At 49.3% G+C, this 26,821-nt stretch overlaps 1 protein-coding gene across 1 annotated transcript in view; it reads right to left on the minus strand.

Moving 5' to 3' along the window:
• Positions 1-24,829, minus strand: part of KASH5 (KASH domain containing 5) — a 30,845-nt gene extending 6,016 nt beyond the window's left edge. The window contains exons 1-17 of the mRNA XM_067552410.1: positions 24,769-24,829; positions 20,359-20,541; positions 18,046-18,141; positions 17,200-17,380; positions 16,160-16,225; positions 14,860-14,925; positions 13,865-14,026; positions 12,794-12,911; positions 11,726-11,776; positions 10,320-10,397; positions 9,555-9,611; positions 8,828-8,887; positions 7,755-7,819; positions 3,907-3,994; positions 2,678-2,806; positions 1,739-1,857; positions 302-455 (exon numbers count right to left, since the gene is read on the minus strand). Coding sequence (XP_067408511.1) covers positions 302-455; positions 1,739-1,857; positions 2,678-2,806; positions 3,907-3,994; positions 7,755-7,819; positions 8,828-8,887; positions 9,555-9,611; positions 10,320-10,397; positions 11,726-11,776; positions 12,794-12,911; positions 13,865-14,026; positions 14,860-14,925; positions 16,160-16,225; positions 17,200-17,380; positions 18,046-18,141; positions 20,359-20,541; positions 24,769-24,829 — 1,734 coding nt within the window. The remainder of the gene's footprint in view (positions 1-301; positions 456-1,738; positions 1,858-2,677; positions 2,807-3,906; positions 3,995-7,754; positions 7,820-8,827; positions 8,888-9,554; positions 9,612-10,319; positions 10,398-11,725; positions 11,777-12,793; positions 12,912-13,864; positions 14,027-14,859; positions 14,926-16,159; positions 16,226-17,199; positions 17,381-18,045; positions 18,142-20,358; positions 20,542-24,768) is intronic.
• Positions 24,830-26,821: the final 1,992 nt, after the last annotated feature.

Raw genomic sequence — 26,821 nt, forward strand, 5'->3', positions numbered from 1 at the left:
TGAGCTTCTCGGCTGTTCGATGTGCAGGATGGGATGCTGCTTGTACAAATAAGGCTGGAAGCTGACACCAGCAGAGGATCTGGCCTGAGTGTGGAAGATGCATAGAGACACTCATGCCTGAGTCTGATAGTGCCAGCCCGCTATTATTTATAGTACAGTAGCAGCTAGAGCGCCTGATTGACAGTGGACGCCTGCCAAGGCTGTAAGTCATCCAGCTGAAATCAGGCTAAAAGCATTACCCTAGGTCTGTGCTAGGAAAGGTGGTTGGATTTAGCTAGCCCATGTTAGCTAAGTTCTGTACCTTCTCTGCGGGCCAAGGAAGCACGTGGGTCTCCACACAGGATAAGCAGCTAAGCTCTTCACCGGTCCCCCTGGCTAGTGTAAGCTGCTCCTCTCCGCCATGCTCCCACAACTCTTCCTTGGCTGGGCAGCTCCAGTCTCCCTTCTCTTCTCTGCTGGATGGAAAGAGAGGGGCTGTTTATCATCACGGCAATGCCCTAACAGCCTTCGGCACTAGGCGCTGTTCAAATACATACATAAGGGGAGAGGGTCCTTCTCTCAAAGAGCTTACAAGCTAAAAAGACAAGACAAAGGGTGAAGGGGAAACTGAGGCACAGAGCAAGGAAAAGACTGGCCCAAGGTTAGCAGCAGAGAGGGGACTAGAATCCAGGTCTCCTGACTCCCAACCTAGTGCCCTATCCACTAGCTATGCTGCCTCTCCAAGTTCAGTAATGGACCCGTCTGCTGGGGAAATAACTTAAAATCTGGTTTTAAGTACATCAAGAACAATCAGATTTCACACGATTCCTAAGAGATCGCAGCTGTGGAGCTGCTCCTTGCAAACACCCTGCTGCTTTGGGGCTGCTCGGACCAGCAGACAGCGTGGCTGGCAACAGGGGAATGTTATTTATGAATTGTTTGTATTGCAGAAGCACTTAACAATCCCATTTACGGATCAGGGCCCCATTTTGCTGTGGGTGTGTACACCCCTGACCCAGAGTTAAGGGTGAAGCTCAGCAAAAGTGAGGTTATCTGCCAGCACCCAGATCAGCAGGAGGAGCAATGACAAAAAAGCTGGTGCTCCACTCTCCACAGGTTGTGTTAAAGGAGTGAGAGAAGGGCCCCCTGTCAGCTCTGCTGCAAACACTGCTAAAGCCAAGCAAGGATGAGACAGGCTGGTCCTGGGCTGCTTTCACGGAGCCGCAACGATTCATGCCAGCGCCCAGGCTGGTGCCGAGGTCTCTGAACCCTGACATTGTCCTTTGGGTCAGGAGGCCCATCTTGCTACATTAACATAGGATCACGAGATGATGGGGCCACAACCCTTGGTACCAGGATCTTCCCCTAGCCAAAGGGGGGGAGAGTTTCCCTGAACTAGTTGCCAATTATGTCGGTTACTGATGATGTCAATTGATACATCTCCATGGCAATAAGAGACCTGAGGCTGGTCCGGGTCTGCTGGCTCGGGCTGCAGGGCTATAAAACTGCTGTATAGACATTCAGGCTCAGGCTGGAGCCTGGGATCTGAGATCCTATGAAAGGGGAGGGTCCCAGAGCCTGGGCTCCAGCCAAAACATCTACACTACAGTTTTATAGTGTCAGCTGCCCTGGGCCAGCGGTGGCTGTGCCATGCATCTTTCATGGCAATGTAGACATACCTGATGGAGCTGGGGGAAGAACTGGTAGTATGGGACTGGGGTAGAAGGCAGCTCCCATGTTCCTCATCCCCCGTTCGTACCTTTCTGGCAGCTGCTGCTGCTGCTCAGCCAGTGCTTTGGCTTCTCCATTGCATCTTGGCTGAGCCAGGTTACAGGCCCTCTGCAGCCATGCTGGGGTGCAGTCTGCCGTGCCAACGTCCTGGGGATACAGGTCCTTGAGTCAGTGCAGCCAACAGCTGGGTAAGGCAAACATCTGGTGTCTGTTGTCCAAGGTTCCCAGAGTATTTCCCGGGCCAGCTAAGCTCTGTAGATCCCACAGGAGAGTGGCTGGCTCCCTTAAAGAGACTCCCCACGCTCACGCTTTGAATGAGGGACAGAGGCAGGAATAGAACTCAGGAGTCCTGATACGTGTTCCCTCTCCCCCACTGTAACCACTTGCCCTCACTGTCCTCTGGAGTTGGGAATAAAATATTCCAGCAATATTTCCCACTTCCCTGGACCACATTCCCTTCCACCGCAGGGACTAAGACTCAGGAGTCCTGACTCCCAGCCCCTCCCATCCTAACCTCTACACTGGAGAACCCAAGAGTTCTTAATGCCCCCTGCAAACGGAGCCTCCCACGGAGCCCCTGCCCTGCTCCCTGCAGCACAGGCCCCCTGGCACCACACTGGGGCATTGGCGCCAGCACTGACCAAGGGGAAAGTGCCCCCTGCAGCACCGGAGAACATTGGGGTCAGCATTAATAGGGAAGAGTGCTTCCTGACATCACATCCTGCAGCCTTAGCCGGGTTTTTCCTGAAGGCCTCACTTTCAGCTATTGCCCAGTTCTGTGTTTAGCTCTGTGAGATCTCTCTCATCGGAGTATTTAGCTTAGCATCTGGCCTGCTGTCAGCCCAAGGCAGCATGGCGGCTTTCACTGGTAGCTGTCTATCCACAGGGTCAAGTCAAGGGGCAGGGCTCCAGCTGGTGAAAGAGCTTAACTATTGCTTTCCTCTCAACCCCTGGCTCCCACCCTCACCTGCTCCTCTGCGACGGCCCTGACATCCACGGGGCTCATCTCGACTAGCAGCTGTGCCAACGCAAGAGCTCCTGAGCCTGGCAACATCCCACACAGTGGGCTGGGCAGATTGGCCTCAGCCTTTCGTCCCTGCGGGGAGAACGAGGCGGTGTGGTAGTGCGCACACAACAGTGATTTATCCTCATGTGAACTGTTTCTGGATGGACTAAGGGTCAAATCGTCAGCTGGAGAACATCAGCAGAGCGCACGGAGTCTGCGGCAAAGCCCCGTTCCGCTAAGCCCATGTAACTTCTAAAACTCAGGCCCTCGGTGTTTCAAATTAGTTGAGGCACCTGAAATAACTGGCTGCTTATGAAAAACAGGAACTAAACAGCTCTGTGCCTCAGTTTACCCCCTGTGCATACTGCAGCTAAGGACGGATTTGGAATTTATTAAGTGCAGTGAGATCTGTAGATGAGAACGCCATGCACAATTATTCCTTATCATCCTAATACTGAGCCACTGGACATTCCCTCCTGGCTCAGAGCTATTTGGGGATATTTCTAATCCAATTCCTCTGTGGTTAGCTAGATCAGTCCCACTCCGCAGACGCTCCAGGCCTGCTGATGCTGCAGATGTACTATGGAGTTCTCCCTGTCTCTGGAACAAATGGTGGCTTCCCAGAGGGATGTGGAGCTGTCTGGGTCTGAGTGACGAGCCCAAGTGCAGTGACAGCACAGTTGAGCTTTGCACACATAGGCTAAAAGGGATGTGAAAAGCTGCTTTGGGGGAGATGTTGTTTCCCTGATGGTCAATCTGCAGTAGTAATAAGCAAGAGCATAGCCTTGATTCATAGATTCTAGGGCCAGAAAGGACCCCTTGCTCATCTGGTCTGACTTCCTGTATATCCCAGGCCATAAGACTGCCCTGAATTAATTCTTGTTTGAACTAGAGCAGATCTTTTAGAAAAAACATCCTATCTTGATTTAAAGAGGGAGAATCCATCACGGCTCTTCCAGCGGTTAACTCCCCACACTGTTCAAATTTGCTCGGGCCTGGGGCTCAGCACTGATTCTGAGGACACAGCACCCCCTATTTCATCACCAACACTACGGCCTTCCTTCGAGCCCTCCCAGCCAGCTATTGAGCAGGCCTAACCTGGCCTGACTTTTGAATTCCCCTGGGATGGAAGCGCAAGGTTAATTGGGCTTGCCAGGTTAATAAGAGAGCCAGGCTACCCCTCCCCCTACCTGCTGGATTTCTTCTATCTCCACGCAGAGCGGCTGTGCAGGAAGCTGAACATGGGGCTTAGGCTTGTGGGCCAGTTCCTTTGGCAGCCTGTATAAACACAGTCAGTTCTCTTTCTTCCTCCAGCTTCAGCATTTAGTACTCTAACCTCTGGGATATGCTTGCTATCCATACAGATATCCAGCCCCTCTTTGAACTGTACTAAATTCTTGGCCCCAGCAGAATCATGTGGCTATAAGTTCCACAGTCTATTCCCCAGTAGTCAGAGCTCTGCTCATGTTCAGACTCAGGAGGTTTGCAGCTCTTCCAGAGCTCTCGGTTATTTATTTTGTGATCTTTACCATTTGAAGTCTGAATGGTTTAATGACAATTAAGGCTGATGAAATATCAAGCAATCAGCTCTGAATTCACAACTGCAGGGCAAGGAGGGTCTTTGTGTTCAGTGTTTATACAGCACCTTGCACAGTGGGGCTGGCACAGAGAAAGGAGTTTGCTTGCCTTAGGTCAGGAGTGGCAGAGCTGCTGCTACATGGCCTCTGGCAGATCTGCCTCCTGGGCTGTGTTGAGCTCTTTTTGCTAGCTATCTACAATGGATTTAGCCCCCATCACATGGTGCTGGGGCGCTGTATGAACAATGATAAGCCAGGTGCGACTCTCCTGGGCTGCACATGGGTTAGAAGTGACTTTTCTATCACTGGCTGCTGTGATCCGAGAGCAGTTTGCATCATCGAAAATGGGCCGTGGGTGACCCAGAGGCAAAAAAACCCAGGCAATTATTAATAGCAGCGTGGCACTAGCACCAAGGCCCCAAACCAGATCACGGTCCCCATTGTGCTAGGTGTTGTACATAAGTACAGCATGAGCTGTCTAAACAGCCAAGGGAAGGATTATTATCCTCCAATGGGGAAACTGAGGCAGAGAGTGATGAGAGTAGTAGTGGCAGAGCTGGGAACTAAGCCAGATCTCCTGACTCCAATGCCTTAACCACAGTCCTTCATAATTCTGGGCCTTTATTATTGTCGATGCAACATGGGCAGGGCCAGAGAAGAGCTCAGAAACCTGATTCTTTTGGGTCTGGATCCCCTCCCCAATGCGGAGGAGCTGCTAAGCAAACTCCAGCAGGGCTGAACTGTCTCATCATCCCCTACATTTCTTCATGGGATGTCCCAGCCCCACAGCTTCCTCCTGAGCACGAGGGCAGGAAGAAACCTTGCTCAAACTGCATATCTCACTTCTGCACAAGTGGACCATCTGCAGTGTTCAGAGTTATAAGAGACAGGCCATCCTGAGCTCAACAATCGCTGGATAAAGATCATGAGAGGGATTTACAGAGATTATGGCTGGGAGGAGTGTTTCTGCATGGACCAGGTAACCTGTGGATCAGGGCCGTTTCCAAGCAGATGCAGCTTAGCTTGCAGTCTCCAGTGAAATTAGTTTGGTCCCCAACCTAGCCCTTGGGAGACCTTTGTCTCTCACACATGTCACACGACCCAGTTTTGTGTCCATGCTGGGGTCTGAGCTGGCAAGAGGTGAGGTCAGTGCAGAGATCGCAGCAGGCAGAGTGGGAAGCTCACAGTACACATCCGCCCTAGGCTTTAGCAAGGAGGGAATCTGAATTTCAGACTAGCTCTGGGGAAGAGGCTACCATTTTGTCCCACCCTATGGGGCAGGGAATGGGCTAGATGGGAAGTGTCGTGTCTCAGAGCTGTCCCTGGGCATGTGCTGGAGATAGGGTTGCCAATTATGGTTGGACATGTTCCTGGAGGTTTCGTCACATGACATAATCTTTCGTTAAGATTAATCTTTAATTCCTGGAGGGTTTGTAACCCCAGCTGGAGACCCAGAATCATTTTTGGGGCCAGCATCTCTGCCCTGCTGAGGGAAGCCTGAGCTGCCCCCTCCCATTTGACAGATGCTCTCTGCTCCTCCTCCCACCTTTCTGACACCCCTGCCAAATAATGGCAAGTGCTGTGACCGCTCCCCGTGAAAATTGTTAAAGCCATCCCATATCGCTGTAAGGGCGAGTGGTGCACACATTACATCACAGTTCCATATCTAAAGGATGTGTAGAGGTTTTAACGAAGGCTAACCTGTCATTAGAGCCCCATAGCTCAGGAAGTGCCTTAGAACTGTCTATAACACCTTGTGCTGAGGGGCTGAGAGCCATCTCTAACCCACACTGCTACTGTCCGCAACATGTTTATTGGGCCCACTGATTGCTGATTCATCCTTTATCAGTGGAGCCCTGATATACAGCATGACAGGACAAGGCCCTGGTCACACAGTGCACACAAACCCCAGCTGAGTTTTGCCAGTTATCTAATCTAGGTCTGTCTGTTTAACTGCCAGTCGCTGGTTCTTATTCTGCCTTTCTCCAGATTAAAGAGCCCTTTAATACCCGGGATTTTCTCCCCAGACAATGTAATCAAGCCACCTCTTGCCCTTCTTTTGGATACCCAAAACGGATTGAGCTCCTTGCATCTCTCACTGTAAGACATTGTTTTTCCAGCCCCTGAATCATTTCTGCAGCTCTTTTCTGCCCCCTTTCAAATTTTTCAACATCTTTTTTAAAATGAGAGCATTGGAATTGGATGCAGGATTCCAGTATCATCACACCATCTCTCAGAGCACACAAGAAGGGATTCCTGAATCGAGCCCATCGCTCTTGGCTGAGCTAGGGCAGATCTTCGATAAAGAGATACTGTCTTGATTAAAAGACTGATGGAGAGACCTACCCGTCCTGAGGTGAGTTGTTCCACTGGTTCATTACACTCTGTTAAAAATTTGCATCTCATTTCTCAACTGAATTTGTCTGGCTTCAGCTTCCATCCATTGGCTCTGGAGGAACTAATCTAGGCCTCAGAGTGCATGTGTGTGTCTGCCCTCATTAGACTGATACAGAGACAGATTAGATGGGATAGTTTATGGCTCAGGGAATAAACCATGATTTCATCTGCCTGGGGTTCCCTTCTGAGCAGGTTATTCCAGGATTGTCCCTGCTTCCCTCAGAAGCATCTGGCTGCTGGAGAAGACAGGGGACAGAGCACTGCCTGGCCTGGCAATTCCCATGCAGTGCATACAGTGTTCACCGTGCACCCTTTGGGGGAGCCAGTGGCATGGCACTGTGTATGAACTGCAGCCCAGAAGCACCCCCTTCACTCTGAGCGGGAAGCTGCAGGTATCTGACCGCACTGTGTGCTGCAGAGCTTCCGCTGAGCTGGGTTTACCAATGCAGCTCATGCCTTACTTCTTCAGGGACTGCCGGGCGCCCCCTCAGGGCTGCTCTCAGTAATATCCATGCTCCAGTGGCCCCATGACACTCAGCTGTGGCACAGAATAACTGGGGAATAAAACTGTCCCAGCTGTACCCTCTCTCTCCTCCAGCCCACCCACCCGGCGCTACTACTGAGGTGGCTCTTCCCGAGCGGATGTTCTGTCAGGAATCAGGGCCTGCGCGGATGGCCTGTAGCAAGCTGCCTGATGGGTGGGATGGGTCAGCAGACCAGCTCAGCCCAGCAGCATGAGCAGCCACAGGAGCCATTTGGTGGCTGTGATAGCTTCTGCTTGGACCCAGCCCTGCTCCTACTTTGCCTCAGTACAGGAAACCTGGCTCTGACCTCAGCTCCAGTTCCTGATTTTGGCTCTGACCCTTGGCTCAGGCATCTGGTCTCTGACTCCTGCTCTGACCCTGGCTCCTATTCCTGGCTACAGACTTCTGCCTTAACCACTTGGCCCAACCACCCACATCCCAGCCTCTGACACGTTCTCCCTGCCCTTTGTGCCAAACTGGCTGGTGTATCAACAATGAACAGGGCTGGGTACCTCCAAGTGGCTGCTCAGAAGGACTTACATGGCCAGATCTTCGTAGGTTTGGTACAGCTGCTCCTGCAGGTGGTTTGTTTCCAGTCTCAGCTCCTGGGGAGGAAGGACAGATCCTCTGAAGTTTCCTTTCCCATATAAGCTGTGTTGATGGCTATGTTCTCCCCAACCACCCAAATCAGATCATCAGGCATTGCTACAGCCAACAGGCCTAGTTCTTGGTTACACTTATACCCCTCAAAGTGGCCCTAGCACAGTAAAGGTCCTTAAAATGGGGGCAGAAATGGCCCTCTAAGACTCCCCACTGTGCAAAGAGTATAAGGGCTCTCCCCCCAGACCCTGGCATAGGAGGCCAATTGGGGGCATGGCCAGAGCACACCGCATTATGGCTATTCTCTGCTACCCAAGCCGCATAGGGACCAGATTAGAGGTATGGCCAGAGGGAACCATAGAAAGCAGCCTTTAAGTTAGAGCAGCCCTGAGGTCACTCTAACCTATGCCAGGGCCCCCTATACACAGTCCCCGAATACAAGGAGTGCAAAGATGCCTAAAGCCACCTTAACCTGTCCCTCTCAGTCCTGCCCCACCCCATCCCTGCCCCTAAGGCAGGAGCAGAGTAACAGATTCAGGCCCAGCAGAACTTAAGGACTTCCTGAGTCACTGAATCTAGTCCCCTGCTATTGCAAGCCACCCCATCATACCTTAAATTTAGCAAGCTCTATCATCAAACTAGTGTTTACCCCCACGACTCCTACTGGGAGGCTGTTGTGGAAACTCTCTCCTCTGATGGTTAGAAACCTGCTTCTAATTGCCAGCTTAAACTCATCCCTGGCCAGTTAATCCCCATTTGTTGAACACGGGTGACCAGCACTGGACACAGTATTCCAGATAAGGTCTCACCAGTGCTTTGTGCAATGGCATGAATACTTCCCTGTGCCATTTGGCCTAGGACAGCTGTCTCCTCCATGGTCTACTGCTCAAGGAGGAGGCTATAGAGAGTGCACACAGGGCTGGACAGGGAGGATCCCAGCTCTTTGGTGAAGCAGACGGAGAGGCCAATAGAGAAGATGGGAAGGAGCATGGCAGGGCCTGGGCGTTCATTACCTGCACCATCGACCTGTACTCCGCTAGCATCACTGTTAGCTCTTCAGCATGGTTTGTTTTCTGTAAAAAGCCCAAAAAAACCAGCTTAGCCCCTTCTGTCACGGTGACTTCTGTTGCTTCAGAGGGGGCTTTGATGGATTACCATCGTGTGGCTGCTTATTAGACACAGCTCTGGTTTTAAAAGCCAAGTGGCTTTGATCTTAATTGTGAGGGTGCAGTGACACCCGATGGTCTTCACGAGCACTGACAGCACACCCAGGCCCATGAGCCAGAGGCACACACCTGTATACTTTTGCCAGCATTTTCATTGGTTTTAAGGCCAGAAGGGACCATTGTGTTCATCTAATCCCTGCATGACACAGGCCAGAGAACTTCACCTGCATCAAGCCCCATAACTTCTGTTGGCTGTATGTTTAAAGGAGGCTGCACATAACACACATCATTGACCTTGCTCTAGGGCTTTTCATCACTTGATCTCAAAGCACTTTACAAAGGAGGTTAGTATCATTACACTCACAGTACAGGTGGGGAAACTGAGTCACAAAGAGGCAAAGTGACTAGTCCAAAATCACTCAGCAGGCCAATGGGCAAGTCGGGAATAAAACCCACATTTGCTGAGGTCCAGTCCAGTGAAATAAACAAGAAGATATAAACAACAGAAAGGAAAATACAATACTAGAAACAACAACATACACACGCTCTCCTCAGTCACATACAGATTGCTCACCTCAGTAAGAGCAGTGTCTTTGCAGGAGATGAGAGTTTCATATTCACAGAGCTGGGCCTGGAGAAAGGAAGTAAGTGCTTCACTCTTAGCCTGTTATCAAAGATCTCAAAATGCTTGACATTCATTGATAAATCTTCAAACCCCAGTGGGAAAGTGGGGTGGCATAGGGTCATAGAAATGCAGTCCTATCTCAGGAAGGCCCCAAGTCCAGCCCTCTGTGCTGTGATATTAACCCCATTTTTCAGCAGGGTAAACTGAGGCATGGGGCAGGGAAAGGGACGTGTTCCCCCAAGGTAACACAACAAGTCAACGGCAGTCAGGAGTAGAACCCATGTGTCCTAACGTCCACTCAGCTGCTCTAACCCACTAGACAATACAAGCAAAAACACTGTTTGAAAAACTAATTTCCCATCCCACAGGAAATTCCAAAATTTTAAAATGAAAAGTAGAAATCTCAGAATTTTTCACACAATGAAATATTCCAAAAAAGTTCATCTATATTATATTAAAATAATGTAGAACAGAAATGTCAAAATGGAACGCTTTGATAATTTCCTGTTGAAAGTGAACCGATCTCACAAAATGTTTAGCGTTTGGCATGTCAGCATTTTCTATTGGAACATTTTCAACTTGCTCTGCTCAACAGCTCAGAGGACTTGTTCATATCCAACAGAAGCTGCGTATTCTCAGCACTGCTGAGGATGAGGTATTTAGAGCCTAGTCATTGATTTAGGTGACCAGCATGTTTGCCTCAGTTGTTAGTACCTTCAGATCTGCCTTCTCAGCAACCAGCTCTTCAATCTTCTGCTTCACTCCCTCTCTCTCCGTGAGCAGCTTCCTGTTCTGTAAAGCGGCCGCAAGTCAAGCTTAGTATTTACTTAGCAAACCATATCAAAGAGATATGAGAAGGGAGCTCTCTAGCTATTCCTGTGGCCCCATTACCAATGAAATGCAGCCTCTGATGGGTTGGGACGTACAAGCTGCTTAAGGGTGCACAGCAGCTTAGCACAGGAAGTGAAAATGAATTCCTCATCCAGTTGAAACTACAGGATCAATTAAGGCAGTTTAAATGCAAGTTGGGCCCAGATCTTCCATTGATTTGAGTGGAAGCTAGGAACCTAAATACCTTTGAGGATCTGGATTTTGGACACACTGAAACCTGATCAGGACACTTGTGTTAATAATTCCTGTTCATATTAAAAAATGCCAGGCCACAAGGGGTCAGAAGCTGTGTTACATCTCCTCTGAAAGATGGCAGCTCCAACAGCACAACGCCCCCTCCAGCTGCTGCACTGGGCTCTGGAGTCTACATGGACACTGGAGAGTGTCCACACAGAACCCCCTGCCAGTCAAGGCGCCACTGGGCCCACATGGTGGGAGAACGGCTGGTGGGGGAAGGGGCGAGGCCAGGAGGGGGGAGCGGGGCCCACATGGTGGGAGAGGGGTGGGGGGAAGAGGCAGGGTTGGGAGGGGGAATGGCCGCTGCTACGCCCTGACCACCGGTTGAGCTGGAGGGCCTGATTAAAAGCTGGGACAGCCTGTAGTTTGCCCGCCCGTGTGTTAAAGCCAGATGGGACTATTGGGATCATATAGCTTGACCTCTGGCCGAACAGAGTATTTTACCCAGAAACTCCTGCCTCTAGCCCTATAGCTAGTGGTTGAGTTAGAATGTCTCATTCAGAAAAATATCCAATATTGATTTAAAGGCTCCAAGTCCTAAAGAATCCACCCTACCCCTTAGTAAATTGTTCCAATGTCTAATAACCCTCACTGTTAAAAATTTGCACCGTGTTTCCAGCCTGCGTGTATCAAGCTTCAGCTTCCAGCTACTGGATTCTGTTTTGCCTTTGTCTGCTACATTAAGGAGCCCTTTGCTATCAGAAATCTTCTCCCTATATGGTCCTTATAGACCACAATCAAGTCACCTTTTAACCTTCTCTCTGATGAGCTAAGTAGATTGTATTTCACTGCAAGGCAGACTTTCCAGACCTCCCCTGCGCTCTTTCCCAATTCATTACTGACTCAGAGGAGAGACCTTCTCCCACTGAGTCACCCACACTGTCTCCTGCAGCCCCCTGTGTGTTTCTTGGTGATTTGACATTAAAGTACAGACATGGTCGATGCCACAAAGACAGCTCCAATCTTCTACTACTTTCCATAGCCCTCCTCACCTCCTCTTGAAGACTGTCCACTTGTATAGAAAGGCACTGCTGTTCCTTCTCCTGTAAGTTTAAGAAACAAACAAATGTGGACCTAAGTTGTATCCCCCTGAGTTTGCTTATAACGTTACTCAAGTAATGAACTCAAGCATGTCTTGGTTCAATACATTGCAGTAACTGTGCTGCCAGTGTTATCTGTCATCAACACACATTTATTTTTACATTCCCCTGAAATCCCGGTGGTTAATTTGCATCAAAAGCTGCGTGCCTCACGACAGCTGTGCCAGGCCAACAAACCACTCGTGGCTGCAGCAGATGGGAACTTTCTTTAAACCCATGGGCATTTCAAAGACAACAAAAACGTAAATGAACTCAGTGCTGGCAAAAAGCCCCAGATTGACAGGCTGAAATCCTCTGTTCATCCCACAAAATGGGCACACTATGGGCTGTCACCAGGAAATGTTTTTTCTCTCCCACACACATGCTGTCCCCTGCTGATGATCCTCAGTACTGCTAGGTTATCAGTTGGTGTAAATCAGCACACATCTGCTGATCTACACCACCTAAGAATCAGGCCCCATGAGTTAGAGACCATTCAAGCCTGGATCTCTTTGCTACCAGGAGCCAGGTGTGATGGTGGGTGCATAATGCAAAGGGCTGTCCCATTAGGAAGGATGCTGAGACCTATGAACTTCTTATATGTTTGAGAGGGATGCATTGGTTTCACATGGTCACTATCTCAGACTCTCAGCAAACAGAAGGCAAGGAAGTTGAGGTTTTCTTTGGTGGTTACATATTCATAGCCTTGCAAGTGGGTAAAGAACTGCAGAGAGAGTACATGACTTGTGCAAAGTCACAGGGTAAATCAGCTGCAGTTTCAGGTAGCGAACCCAGGAGTCCTGGCTTCCAGCCCTCCCTGCTCTAACCTGAATCCCCTTCCAAAGCCAGTGATAGAACCCAGGAGTCTTAGCCCCACTGCTCTAGCCACTAGGCAATACTGGTTCCTCAGTGAAGTCAGGCTATTTGTCTGAACCCCCAGCCAGGGAAATGTTACTGAAATGAAAACTAACAAGCACCTACCAGCTGCCGGGTTTGTGAGTTAAGTTTACCATTCACCTCTTCCAGATTTTTTGCAACAGCCTTTAGGTCTTCTAGTTCATTAGCCACTGATTTAGCCTGTTCCAGGCCCTGTTGTGTGCTACCAAGAAGAGCAGTCGGTTAGGAGAGGACAGTAATTCAAAGCCTCTTAATTAGTAATGGTTAAAGTAGCCCAAGATAACTGCAGCAGAGGGCCAAGTGTCACTAAATAAGATGTCTGAGTTTCCTTAGAAGCCTCAGGAGTTGCAATGGTTGTAAATGGCAGGTGTACTTGTTATTATTCTCTATATTTTGGTAGTCCCTAGAGGCCGCAGTCATGAACAAGGCCCAGTGTGCTAGGCACTGTACAAACAGAGCAAAAAGACAGTCCTTGTCCCAAAGAGCTTCCAATCTGAGCCATGACTGCAGCTCCTAAATTCCACCCCCCTCCCCAAACAGAGGCTACTCAGTTTAAAATATCCAGCGCCCAGAAGGGTGAGATTGCTGAAGCATCGTCAGATAATGAACAAATAATAAGAACCCCAGAAAGAGCACTTCACATGCCATTTAAATACACCCATCCTGGGATGAAACATGGGGGCTGTGTATCAGCATGCAGCAAAGCTGTGCAACAGCTGGGCACGGAAAGGCAAGGTGAACCCTGTATCTGGTCCACACCTCAGGCGGGGGAATGTAGGGAGGCAGAATGGAATTAGCCAAGTTGGGATGTAGCCAGAACATGCCCTATCCTGTAGTGAGCTTGCCTCAGTGTCTCAAAGAATGTGAGCAATCAGGGCGTCTACTGTAGATCTGACCCTAACACTGTCACCTCCAAACACCATGCTGGAGCAGAGCACTGATTGCCAGGGGAGAGACTCCCTGCTCAGCCCCCACCCCGCTGCCTAGTGCACAGGCTCCCTATCACCACACTGGGGCAAGCAGTGCCTGCCAGGGCAGAGTGCCTCTACTGAGTGTCACACACAGCTCCCTGAAGCACACCGCCCCCTAGCGTGCTGTGGTGTCAACGCTAACCCAGAGAGGACAGCGCCCCTGGCTGCCTCCCATCCCGCTCACCTTCTCAGTCTGCCCTTCAGCTCAGAGATCTCTTCAGTGAGGCGGGAGTTGAGTTCTTCAGCCACCTCAATGGTCCTCTGCAGTTTGGCATTCTGCACAGTCAGCTTTTTGTTGCCATACTCCAGATCTTCAATGCTGCTCATCAAGGCTGTTGCCTCTTCCCTTGAATGAGGGAATGAATGAGGGCAAGGGGGCAGCCAGGAAAGAGATCTCTCCTCACTTGCACTACCATTGCACCCCACACCATCACCTACTCAGCCCCCCAATCCGCACCCAAAAGGATAAGCACTGATAGGGGGCACATTCAGTCACTGAGGCTGGGATTTTTGTCTCAGCCCCACTAGGAAATGGACTGAGACACACACACCCAGCCCATTTCACACCTGACTGGATGGAGGTCAGATGGCACTACTGACAGGCTGGGAAAGGTGACCTGGATCAGCAGCATCTGGTCGGATGCAGCAGTCTACCTCCTAGTTCAGCACCAGCCATTTCAGAGACACTGAGAGAGAAAGTGACTGAACCCAGATTACGTGCAGAAAGGTAGTGGCAGTACAATTCGATATAGCCGTCCGCTATTCCCCTTCCTGCCGCTCCACAATGGTCCATCTAATCCAGCATCCCACGTCCTGCTGTGCTCAATCACTGCCACTCCAGATCACACTACTGGTCCATCTAAACCAGCATTCTGTTTCTAACAGTTGATGGTTGGGAGAAGGGCGTGATTGTGACTCCCCAATAATGCATCTCATTACTGAACACAGCACACCCAGCAGGGTTATCCCTTCCTGACTTCCGTGTATGCCCCGAAGCATGTGAATGGTCCTTGTAATGTTCCTCCTAGGTAGAGGCCCTGTGGTTGCTGTGCGTATACAGTAAAGCGTCTAATCCTTTTCTTGAAACTTACATAGGTATGAGCCTCTGATATCCTACAGTGCGGGTTAGTTACATCCCAGCCTTCTTGATTTGGCTGACTATAAGAAGTTAGTACTTACGAGTTTACACTGCTGACATCCCCGCCATATCCTTCTAACTGAGCAGCACTAGAGACAGCCCTCCTTCTCCTCCCTGATGAGGAAAGACAGAGAGCAATTTCAGGGCCGCAGCCTTGCAATGGGTTTCTGGTAGTGACACTCGCTGCTGCCAGTAGGGAAAGCAAATGGTCACCTGAAGATCGATATCGAATTAAGCCCAGGAACATCTGCTCAGTTGGTCCCACTAACCGGTCAGGAGGGATATTATACTCAAGAATAAGTTATAACTGACCTTTAAGAGTCTTCATCTAGACTGTGAAAGGCCACTGGCCCCTCCTGGGCTCACAGGAGATGTGCCACGGCAGGATGTCACAGCTTTTGAGCTGCACCAGGGATGCAAAGGTGGCTAAATGCTACGTCCGCGTTTGCCCAATCTTGGGGCTATCCAGACACCATTTGAATCCTCAGCATACGGTAGAGCAGCCCAAAGATTGTTTTAATTACATGTGGTTGCTGGCAGCCTTTAGAGGTTGTTATGGTGGCGTGGATTACTGGAATGCAGAGATACTCTGGCCAGGTCCCTGCTTTTCTGTGCCAGAGGCTGGGGAGAAAACCTGGTGTGGCAAGCCTACTCAGTCTAGTCCCATACAAAGCCCGCTGTCTAACCGAAGCTCTTACACCACACCCACCACTGCAGTTTCTGAGTGTGTCAACGTTGTCAGAGCACCGAGGAAGGGAAAACAGGCAAAGGGATTTAGGACCAGATCCTCAAAGATATTTAGGTGCCTGACTCAATGACTAAGTCAATGGGAGTCAAGTGCCTAAACACCTTTGAAGATCTGGGCCTTGGAGTCTGGACTACTGGGTTCATTCCCACCAGTTGAAGATTGCCCCAAGAACTCCCAGGTAGCTAGATAAGCTAGCTTTCTGGCTGCTTTATAGAAGTCCAGAATTGGGCCCCAGAAGACTCTGAACTACACGCCTAGTCACACGCAGACAAACCCAATCAGACACAATCCCTCTGCCCTATAAGCTAATCAAGCTCCTTCTCCTACAGACCAGGCAGGAAGAGAGAGAATGCTGTTGATGTTGCTATTTATAAACCCTCAGGAGGTACTCAGATACTATAGTGACAGAGGGGCTATCAAGGATTAATTATGAGCGTATTTCAAAACCTGGGTGGTTCCTGTGTCTTCAGCAGAAAGGGCAAGGACAGAAGCCTCAGTCAGGCCAATCAATAGCACAGCAGGCTGCATTACCGAACCATCTATATTTAGAATTAAATACACTGTCCTTTTTTTATTATCCCTTTCAGCACAACCTACCAGATGGCCACAGGCTCATATTATCCACAAACTTGTCTTGTTCCTTCATGATGTCTAATCCCCTGGAGGAAACATAAATTAATAGTCATAATTCCCACTTTATTGCCATCCGTACAAAATTAATCAATGTGTGTGCTGTGCGTATCGGGTGACTTTTCCCCATTCACCGTCCGCTTCTTAATAAACACAAGGATGGAAATAGTTCCTCAGGTTTAGTGGGGAATGTTGTACCGGGCAATAATTAAGGCAGGACAGTCGCTTAATTAATCGGGGTAAGAAACGATCAGGTATCTTTAAAGATCTAGAATCAGAAAAGCTATGCACGCAACAGGTGAGGTGTAGGATTCTCCTAGATAAAGCTCTGATAATAAGGCCAAGGAAAGGGTTATATTATACATGTCACCTGGCTGTTTCTCTTAGAAGGGAACAGACCTAATAAATATTAATAGTAATAACAAGAGCTGATTCTGGAAGGCTTTTTTTTGTTGTTAAAGACTAAGAGGCCCATATGACATAGATATACAGCTGAACGGCACAGGGAGTGGATTCTTACAGCCGTGTGGTGCAGTGATAAAAGCAAGGGACTCCTGGGACAACTCTGGGAAATGTATATCAACTCTCAGCAGGGGCCTGGGAATCAGGATTCCTGGATTTCGCCACCAACTCTTGGAGAGAATGTAGACTAGGAGGGTAGAGCAGGACTCCTGGGTTCTATTTGCTGCTCTGTGGCATTTTGTTGTCTAGGAAGTTAGAGCCAGGAAGGAATGGGAGTCAGGACTAAGGGTTCCACTGAGTTGCTGTGTAACCTTGGAAGGCCAAGCCACTTGGCAGATGCAGATCGGTGCATAGCAGGATTTTCACAAGTCCTTAGGTGCCTAATACCCATTCATTTCCATTGTTTTTAAAGTACCTTTGAACATCTGGCCTTTCACCACTCTGTGCCTCAGTTTCCCCTTTCTGTGAATCACAGTCTTACCCTCTCTTGCTGTGGGTTTGTGATACCTAAGCCACGGCTGTTTCTAAATTATCTACTGACCCATCCTGCCGACAATCTGCAATCCATTTCTTCATGATGGCATGGAAAGTAGGTAAATTCACAGTGACACCCCTCTCTTCTGGGTCCAGCATTCTGTAAAGCAACTGCAGTCTCCCTTCCTCACAGTTTTGCCCTGTCACAGACTGTAAGTACTCGATAATACGGAAAACAGACACCTCTCCTGCAGCCAGAAATACAGATACACTGATAATCACACCTAGCAAACCACAAACATTGCTAGAGATGGAAGGTTGGTCTTGTGATTACAGAGATGGCCTGGGAGTTTAGAGATCAGTGAAGTCAGTGGAAGTTACCCACCTAAATGCCTTTAGGGTCTGGGCCTGAATTGCTGGTATCCCTGTATAGCTGTATGGATTTGGGCATTAGACAGATGCCTAAATCCACATCAGAGGACCTAAGTTTTCAAAGTGACCCACTGAGGTCAATGCAACTTCTAATTAACAGGTGGGCCCATCTCTGCTACAGTTGCACAGTAATCTGTGCTCCTTCTTCTTCATAGCAGCATAACACCAACTCAGGAATGACTTACTTTAAAGTTGACCATGCAGCCTGCTCTCCGCTTAATGTTAACTAAGCCTCGTTCATTAACTCCTAGGAGTGTGGTAGATTCCAGGTACATGACACTAGCCAGCGGGGCAGTTTTTTCAAAGGTCTTGAGGAAGGGAAGGTGTAGAGGATCAGATTTGCCATCTGAACTATCACTGACTGATTCCACTCTCAAAGGAGCCTTCATATCTAACACACAGTTCATTTCCCAGCAGCACTAAAGTGGCTGGGACTTTGCCAGGGCTGTGCATTTCCAGAATATATTAGAAAGCTTTCTACCTGTTTGTTCCAGGTCACAGGCTTCAAATGTGCAGGTCAGTACATGCTCCTCAGAGCATCCGCTCTTGCTGCTGACGGCAGCGCTATCCCATGACACTAGTAAGGAAGAGGAGGAGAGATGTCACACTTACAACATAAGAATGCTAAGAACGTAAGAACGGCCATGCTGGATCAGCCCAATGGTCCATCTAGCCCAGTAACGTGGCTTTGACAGTGGCCAGTGCCAAATACTTCAGGGGGAATGAACAGAACAGGACAATTGGGTGAGTGATCTATCCTCTCTCATCCAGTCCCAGCTTCCGGCAGTCAGAAGTTTAGGAACACCAAGAGCATGGGGTTGCGTCCCTGACCAACTTGGCTAATAACCACTGATGGACCTGTCCTCTATGAACTTATCCAATTCTTTTTTGACCCCAGTTATAGTTTTGGCCTTCACAACATCCCCTGGCAACAAGTTCCACAGGCTGACTGTGTGTTGTGTGAAGAAATACTTCCTTATGTTTGTTTTAAACCTGCTGCCTATTAATTTCATTGGGTGACCTCTGGTTCTTGTGTCATGTGAAGAGGTAAATAACACTTCCCTATTCACTTTCTCCACAGTGTTCAGGATATTATAGACCTCTATCATAACCCCCCTTAGTCTTCTCTTTTCCAAGCTGAACAGACCTAGTCTTTTTAATGTCTCCTCATATGCAAGCTGTTCCATACCCCATCTCATTTTTGTTGCCTTTTTCTGCACCTTTTCCAATTTTAATATATCTTTTTTGAGATGAGATGACCAAGACTGCACACAGCATTTGATATGTGAGCATGCCAAGGATTTATATAGTGGTATTATGATATTTTCTGTCTTACTATCAATTCCTTTCCTAATGGTTTCTAACATACTGTGAACTGCTGCACATTGACTGGATGTTTCTGGAGAACTGTATGTCAGGTTCCAGACCTAATTGCCCGCAAAGCAAACTCACCCTTCTGGACTATCCTATGATTCCATTACTGTATTGTGGGATAGTGGACAACTTGCCTGGATATGGCCTTTGTGATTACGCTATAAGGAACAATCCTGGTCTGTCTGAGGGGGCAGGAAGGTAGAGAACTGTCTCCCAGGAATCTAATACTAATACTAATCTAATACAGGCTCTTTCCCTGCACTAACTTTTAAGATGCCATGATTCAACACACACTGCAAAAATTCCATGCTTATGCCAAGGGACATCAGCAGATTCTGCTTATACCATCCCACATCTGGACTAATTCCTCGGACTTAAAATGAGTTACTTCGGATTTATGTTGACGTAACTGAGAGCAGAATGTGGCTTGACAGATCAAGTCACAGGACGTGAGTCAGAGAATTGAGTTCACAAAGCCACATATGCGTAGCCATAGTATGTATGTATCTTTCCATCCCCATACACTCCCCCATCCTATCTATCTGTCATGTAGCAGCACTCTTTGATCTCTTACCCTAACAACCTGGAATAACCAAGTCAGTTCCATAACAAAGCAGACTCGTCTGAGTGGCATGGTGTGAGGCAGCTGTGTGGGACAGAAGGATGATTCATCGACCTCTGTGACTTACCTCAGTTCAAATAAAACCCAGGCTGCTCCCTATGAACCTTACAAAGACAGCATCAGCGTTCTTTAAAAGCTTTTCAGAAGAGTTCCTCTGGAGTTCAATCATAGCCTTTAGTGCTAGTCTAGGTACAGAGTGCCTTCCATTAACTCTTCCAACATCATAGCAAATGTGCTCCTTGCTTTCCTCTTCACCCCACAGCAGGCACACACTTAACCTCACAGATAAAGGCCTTGATCCTGAAATCCAGTCTGCACCACTGGGACTCCTGTACTGTTCTGATTGCAGAATCAGGGCCTAAACTGGGAAGCAACATGGTCTAGCAGGCAGAGCCCTGGGCTAGGCGTTCTGGACACCCGGGTTCTAATCCCGTCTTGTCGTTTGACTTGGGCAAATTAACAATGTTGATGGTGAATTTGTCATCCTTTGGTTCCAGAGCCAACAATTCATTTGGATGAATGGGGTAAATCTCATCTCTCAGAGCTATTGCTGCAGACTCGGGCAGACCATACTGCTACAGTTTATACTTGGATCACGTTTTCAAGACTATATTTGCAACCATGTGTGTTAGAAACGTAGGCCCCAATTCAGCAAAGCACATAAGCACCCTCTTGGGCATCACTTCCTCAGCACATAGGGGTAGTATTAAAGAAGTTGAGGTGCTCAGCTACTGCAGTAATGGGGGCCATATAGTAGATACACAGACCCCTTAAATTTTCTTAAATGGTGCTACATACCCTCTGATGATTGGATCACAGGCAGTTCTGCAACTGCTGCAGGGTTGTGAGCTATGGTCTCCGTGGTCACCGTCTGACCTGTTTCTCCACAGCAACTGACTTCACCCAAGATCCAGGGGGAAGCATCCCCCTGTGGGGAAAGCATGTCTCCCGAGGCCATATCTCCCGTCACCTTAGCTGGCCCTGCAATAAAACAGACAGCATGAAGCCCTCCTTCCCAAAGCAAGCATCCATTGGGATCAAGTGAGACCTGATTAAACTGCAGCAGACTGATTGATTTAATTAAATTAGACAAGAAGAGAGGCTAGAGCGGGTGGCTAGGGACTCCCTAGACTGACGGGCTAGCTATACAGGGGTAGCCACTGGTTTAGCTGTATTGCCGTATTTACACCAGTAAAGCCAGACCCACAGATTACCCTGGGGGTATCTAGGAGCTAGTTTGGCCCCAGTGCCATCAGAACTTAGCCCCAAGCTGCGTTCGCTCTTGGAAGAGGTCTCAGGGGAACCCCCCACGCTCAGAATGGAAACTGTCTTGTCTAATCAGCTCCGGCATGCATCAGCCAGAGGAGCGGAGGGAGGGCAATGTGGGGGTCAGGGCTTTGAAGACACCCCCACACCCTTTTAAAACTTATTGTGGGGTTATCTGTGGGGCTGCCCTCCCTACCTGGGGGGTGGATTTAGAGTAGACAGCCTATTGGGGGGGGGGGCGTGCTATTTGGTGGCAGTGCCGAAAGGCGGGGACGGGGAGACAACTGTACCAGGGCCCTGATCTCAGGGCAGCCCCCACAAGTCTGTAAAAATGGGGTGAAAGGGCACATGAGGAACTACTGGGCCAGGTGACTTGGGGGGAGAGTTATCAGGGGTGTCTGGCCTCCATGGGAGTGTATTTAGCATATCCATTTAGCATGAATGGGTTTTATTCTGACTTGGCCACGGGTCTGCTGGGTGACCTTGAGCAAGCCCCCACCTTGCCTCGTGCCTCAGTTTCCCCACCGGGGGGGGGGGGAGGGGGGGGGCTAACAGCAAGCTCTTTTGTAAAGAGACCCCTACTGCTGAAAGGTGCTGCAGAAGAGTTAGGCCTTGGGGGTGATTTCTGGGGGCCGGCCTGTTCTGGGGGGGGGGGGGGGGGATTTCTAGTTGACTGGTTTGTTTTAGGGGAGTGTTTGGGGTTGGGTGGATTATGGGGGGGGCAGCTGGTCTGTGGGGTTCTCTGGGGTTGACATGACTGGGGGGGGCCAAGACGGGGATCTGGGGGGGGGGGGGGTCATCATATCCCTAGCAGGGCTCAAGGGCTCACTGAGGGAGGGGAGCTGGGACCAAGGCTGCTGTTGGCACAGAAGGCTCCTTGGGGGTTTATTTGAGGGGGGGGATTTAAAGTTACCCCAACATTTGCCCCCCCATTACTTGGGAGAGTGATTTGGGGGGGTACCTCTTCATCATCCGCCCCTCCCCCTCTTTAAACCAGGGCAGCCATCTCCCTGAGGGGGCTGAGGGTGGCGCGCGCAGGCTGCCCGCCCGCTCCCTCTCGCAGCGGGGGAGGGGGAGGCGCGCGCGGCGTTGGCGGCAGCGGCCGGAGCGAGCCGCCCTCAGAGCGTTGCCCCCTCCCGCCCTCAAAAGAAAAAAAAAAAAAAAGCGGGAAAACTCAAACCTGGGGCTGGGGCGGCGGTTGGCGCCGGGAGCAACGGTCGCGGCGCGAGCCCCTTCGGCGCGTTGGGGGAGGGGCGGGTCAGCGTCACTGGCGGCCTCTGCTTGGGGGGCAAGGGAGTGAGAGGATGGGGGGTGCCCCCCAAATAAACCAGGCTAATCAGCCCCGCACACATTAAATAGAGGGGAGAGAGGCTGCCCCCCACAGGGGGAAGGCACCCCCACTGAGAGAGACGCCCCAAAAAGTGACTCCACCCCCCACACACATAGGGGAAACAAAGGCTTTATTACAGGCAGCACGGGGAGCGCGGCTGTGGGGCCACCGGGCCCACACAGGCAGCCCCATGAGAAAGGGACCCCAGAAGGGGTTTGAGCTCTGGCCCAGCTCTGGTGCTTTTCACCTGTGGCTCTCAAAGCACGTGACCAGTGAGCAGTGTCATGACCCCCCCCCCCGTATAGATGGGGAAACTGAGGCACGGAGCTGCCAAATTACTTGCCCGAGGTCAAACAACCCAGATGGCCTGAGGCTCTATTCACTAGGCCACACTACCTCTTAAAGATGCTTATTTCAACCATTTTTTTTGGGGGGGGGCATTCTCCTTTGAAGGGTTGGGAGAGCTACCCGCAGGATCTGAAATCACAACAGCAATTCAGGGCAAAGTCAGAGATCACAGCAACAAAATGACCCCTTCACACCCCCTGAATGGCCTCCCTCTAAATTCAGGTCTCCCCCAAAATAAGGCTAATTCATTCCTCTAATCCACATTAAATAAATGGACCATGAAGGGCAAGGAGCTGATGTGCCACTGTGACCTATGACCCATGGACACCCCCAAATGAATGGCTCCCCCCAAACTGAAGGGGATTCATTTCACTCACATAAATGAAGTCGACCTGCTGTACTTTGGCCCAAACGGTGCACAACAAGAGGTTGCTCTGGCATCATAACCTTTGACTCCAGGGGCAGCCCCCCATAAATGAAAGGCCCCCCCCCCACTAGCACAAGAAAACAAAAGCTGATTCATATAAACATCCCATATGATGGGCTATAAAGAGCAAGGTACAGGGGGTCATCATGCCAAAATGATCCCTGACCACATGGCAGCCCATCTACCCCATAATGCTTTCCCCTGTAAAATTAATTCTCCCCCCACACACACCAAAAATACCATATGTAGTATGACATAGAAAATACTGAAAGTGGGCAGCTTTGGGCCCCAGGAGGCCATGCAATCCACACCTGCTTCCCCACTTTCCACGGGCACACCTCAATGGAAACAGGCTGTAAAATGGGGTGTTTTTTTCAGGGTTGTGGGACCCACCTTGTCTACATGGGGGGGATCTGTATGACCTCAATCTAGCTCTGGAAGAACGGAGAGCATAGGATGCCAAGGTGTGTAACGGGCATGGAGATCTGTAACCATTGAAGACCTTCACACCTGACATACTTGCACAGATAAGACAGGCATGAACAAGAGCTGTCCCTTCACTAATATATTTAACACTCTGCAGAGACCTCTTTCAAGTGTGTGTGGGGGAGGGAGGATTTCAAACATGGCCAGATGGCAGATTAACAGCACCAAAAGTTTTTGTGATATGAGCAACTCAGTCCTCAGATCTGGGCTGAGAACCACATCCAGCGATCAGAGAGATGGGTCACTTAGGGGCCTAATGTGAGCCAGTGCCTCAGGGCAAAAGGCCCTGCAATCTAAACTCTGAGGATGATAATCATTGGAGTATGCAGAGGTTTAGGACAGGAAGTGGAAATTAACACACACATTTTTGGTGCAATAGCGATGGGAGAATTTACAATAGGCCAAATGGAATTTTCCACAGCTGAAATTGCACCAGCAGCCTAGAGTTACTCTTGCAAAAAGTGCCATGGAATCTCTAATGAGCATCAGCACTTCCGCTTTGTGTGTCATTCTGCTCCTCTCGTCCTCACACACCCTTGGTGGATCTGAGCAGGTGGCAGGCAGAAATGACAGCACAATGAATCCAACCACAACTGCACACGTGACAAAACTAGAACTCCTGAAATGCAGCCTTGACTATAGATCTTCTACAAGATGGTAGGAGTAGCAGGTGACCGATCTCTCTCTTTCTCACAAAACCCACATACGTTCCCTCTCTCTGACGCGTACACACACAATCTGATTTCATGCACACACACCACATTATAGCAGAGCTGCCACTGACAGTAAGAAAAATGTCAATATAGGCCCCAAACAGAGCTAGATACAGTAGGACGGTGTGCAGATTAATTACAGCAGCCCAGGATTTTATATAGATTGCTGTATGAAACAGGATTCAAGCCCCCTGAAGAAATAAATCCACAATCACTGCATGAACCGAGAGGCCATTGCCTGGGAGGTAATATCAATCTGCTATATGTTTAATTTCAACCAAATAGTTGAGGTTGGTTTGCTGCAAAATGACTGGAAATCTGTCACCATCAGGATATTTGGCTGGAAAAGCTACCAATTTAAGTGGAAAACTATGAAGAGGTGGAAAGGGTGAAGGAGAAAAAGAAGGGAGGGATGAACTATGTCGATTGTTAACGGTCGTGGTTTAGCATGAGTCCTCAGTAAAAATCGGGCCCAAAGTACTGTCCCATCTGATTGTTCAATTGCTTGAGCTCCTGGAAATTGGATTGGTCAGGATCATCTGTGTCCATGTCTAATGGCAGGCTCCCTCCTTCGTAGCCATCTACTAGCTCTTCACTTAGCCTCTTGGCTTGGCTGGTGTCCTCCTCAGAAGTGATACCTTTGGGGAGGTCGGCTGCCACCACGTGGCCATCTTGCAGCGACCATTGCAGAGTTGGCATTGTAGTACCTCACCTCCTTGTCCCTGTGCGCCATGCTCAGCTGAAAGAAAGACAGCTGTTGGCCCAAGCCCCCCAAATCCATGTTGCTTTCTGGCCTCTGGCATGTGGACATTGGGCCAAATCTAGAGGGAAATAGAATAATGGCAAAGAGTGAATGGAGGTCACTTCCCAAATCTCCTATAATGGCCGCTGCTTGGCAGGAGTGCGTCATTGCAAGCCCTAACTGTATTTGGGGACTCTGGAGCCACAGTGGGTCAGCTAATAACAGGGGGCCAATCAGATAATTGGGGATGGACAATATCAGGACGGCTGAAAGGAGATCTGTAAAACTAGCGCAGATTTCTGTTTCTTGTTGATGCTGTTAAACTGGATCAGGTCCATCTGTGTCCATCCATCCCCATCCATTCTTCCATCCCCATGGACAACCTTCCATCTCTTCCCCCCCCCAGGCATACCCCTCCATCCATCCATTCATCGCCAAACACAACCCTCCATCCCTTCCTCCCCTGACATGCCCCTCCATCCATCTCTTCAGCCATTCCCCGAAAGGACCACCCCCTCCCTGAAGGCAGACAGGGAGTTTGGTCTCCATTTACAAGTGACAACCAGGGTTGCAGTCCTAGTAGGGCCCCTGTATCACGTACACTAGAGCTGCAGCACATCAAAACATCACCATGCCCGAACTGGATCTACCCAGGTCCCTTTGTGGTGTGCACCACTGCCGGGTCTCGGAAAGGCAAAGTCCAATGCAAAAAGAATCAGTAATCAATCACTGAGTGTGTCAGAGATTCCAAAACCAGCAGGGATCTTTGTAACCATCTAGTCTAAACTCCTGTATAACACAGGCCAGAGAACTGCCCTGAATAACTCCTAGGGCAGATGTTTGAGAGAAACAGCCAATCTCCGTTTAACAACTGCCAGGGATGGAGAATCCACCATGAACCTTGGGAAATTGTTCCAATGGTTAATTACTCTCACTGTTAAAAATGTACACCTTGTTTCCAGTCTGAATTTGTCTAGCCTCAACTTCCAGCCATTGGATCGTGTTAGACATTTCTCTGCTAGATCGAAGAGCCCTCTATCAAATATTTACTCCCCTTGTAGGTACATAAAGATTGTAATCAAGTCACCCTTTAACCAAAGCACAGTCACAACCCGGGCCTTGAAAGTTATGTCAGAAGAATCATAGAAATATATGGCTGAAAGGGGCCTCAAAGGGTCACCGAGTCCAGCCCCCCATGCTGATGCAGGATCTAGTTAAACATAGACCGTCCCTGACAGGTGTCTGTCCAGCCTTCTTAAAAACCTCCAGTGATGGGGATTTCTCAACCTTCCTTGACAACCTGTCCCAGTGCTGAACTATTCTTATGAAGGTAGGGTGTGAATAGAAAGTACAAGAGCTATTCCAGTTAATTTCACAGTCTACAGGTATCTACGTGGGGAACAGAAATTTTGATAGCGAAGGGATCTTCAGTCCAGCAGACAAAGGTCTAACAAAGGCTGAAAGTTAAAGCTAGATACATTCATACTGGAAATAAGCCGCACATTTTTAACAGTGAAAGGGATTAAACACTGGAACAATGGCTGTGGGGGATTTTCCATCACTGGCAATTTTTCAGTCAAGATCTGTTCTAGTTCAACCTGGAATTAATTCAGGGCAGGTCTCTGGCCCATGTTACACTGGAAGTCAGGCTAGCTGATCACAGTGGTCTCTTCTGGCCTAGGAAGCTATGAGTCTATCATTTCCCTGTATAGACAAGGCCCCAGAGTGTGACAAGGGAGAGACGGAGGCAGATTAAGATGGTTTTCTATGCCAATGGCTCTAATACAAGAAAGCATGAGGAAAGAGGTTTCCTCGGGTCCATCAGGAATCACAAAAGGTACCATCTCCTCCAAAAGCGATGAAGGAAATATGGACCTGATGCTGAAAGACTAAGAGAGACCGTGATCGGGATGGGACAGGAGTGTCAGAGACCCAGGGGGTCAAAGCCC

The sequence above is a fragment of the Emydura macquarii genome, unplaced genomic scaffold (genome assembly GCF_026122565.2).
Source record: "Emydura macquarii macquarii isolate MOO-44397 ecotype Brisbane River unplaced genomic scaffold, CSIRO-AGI_Emac_v2 contig_1386, whole genome shotgun sequence".
Taxonomy (NCBI): domain Eukaryota; kingdom Metazoa; phylum Chordata; order Testudines; family Chelidae; genus Emydura; species Emydura macquarii.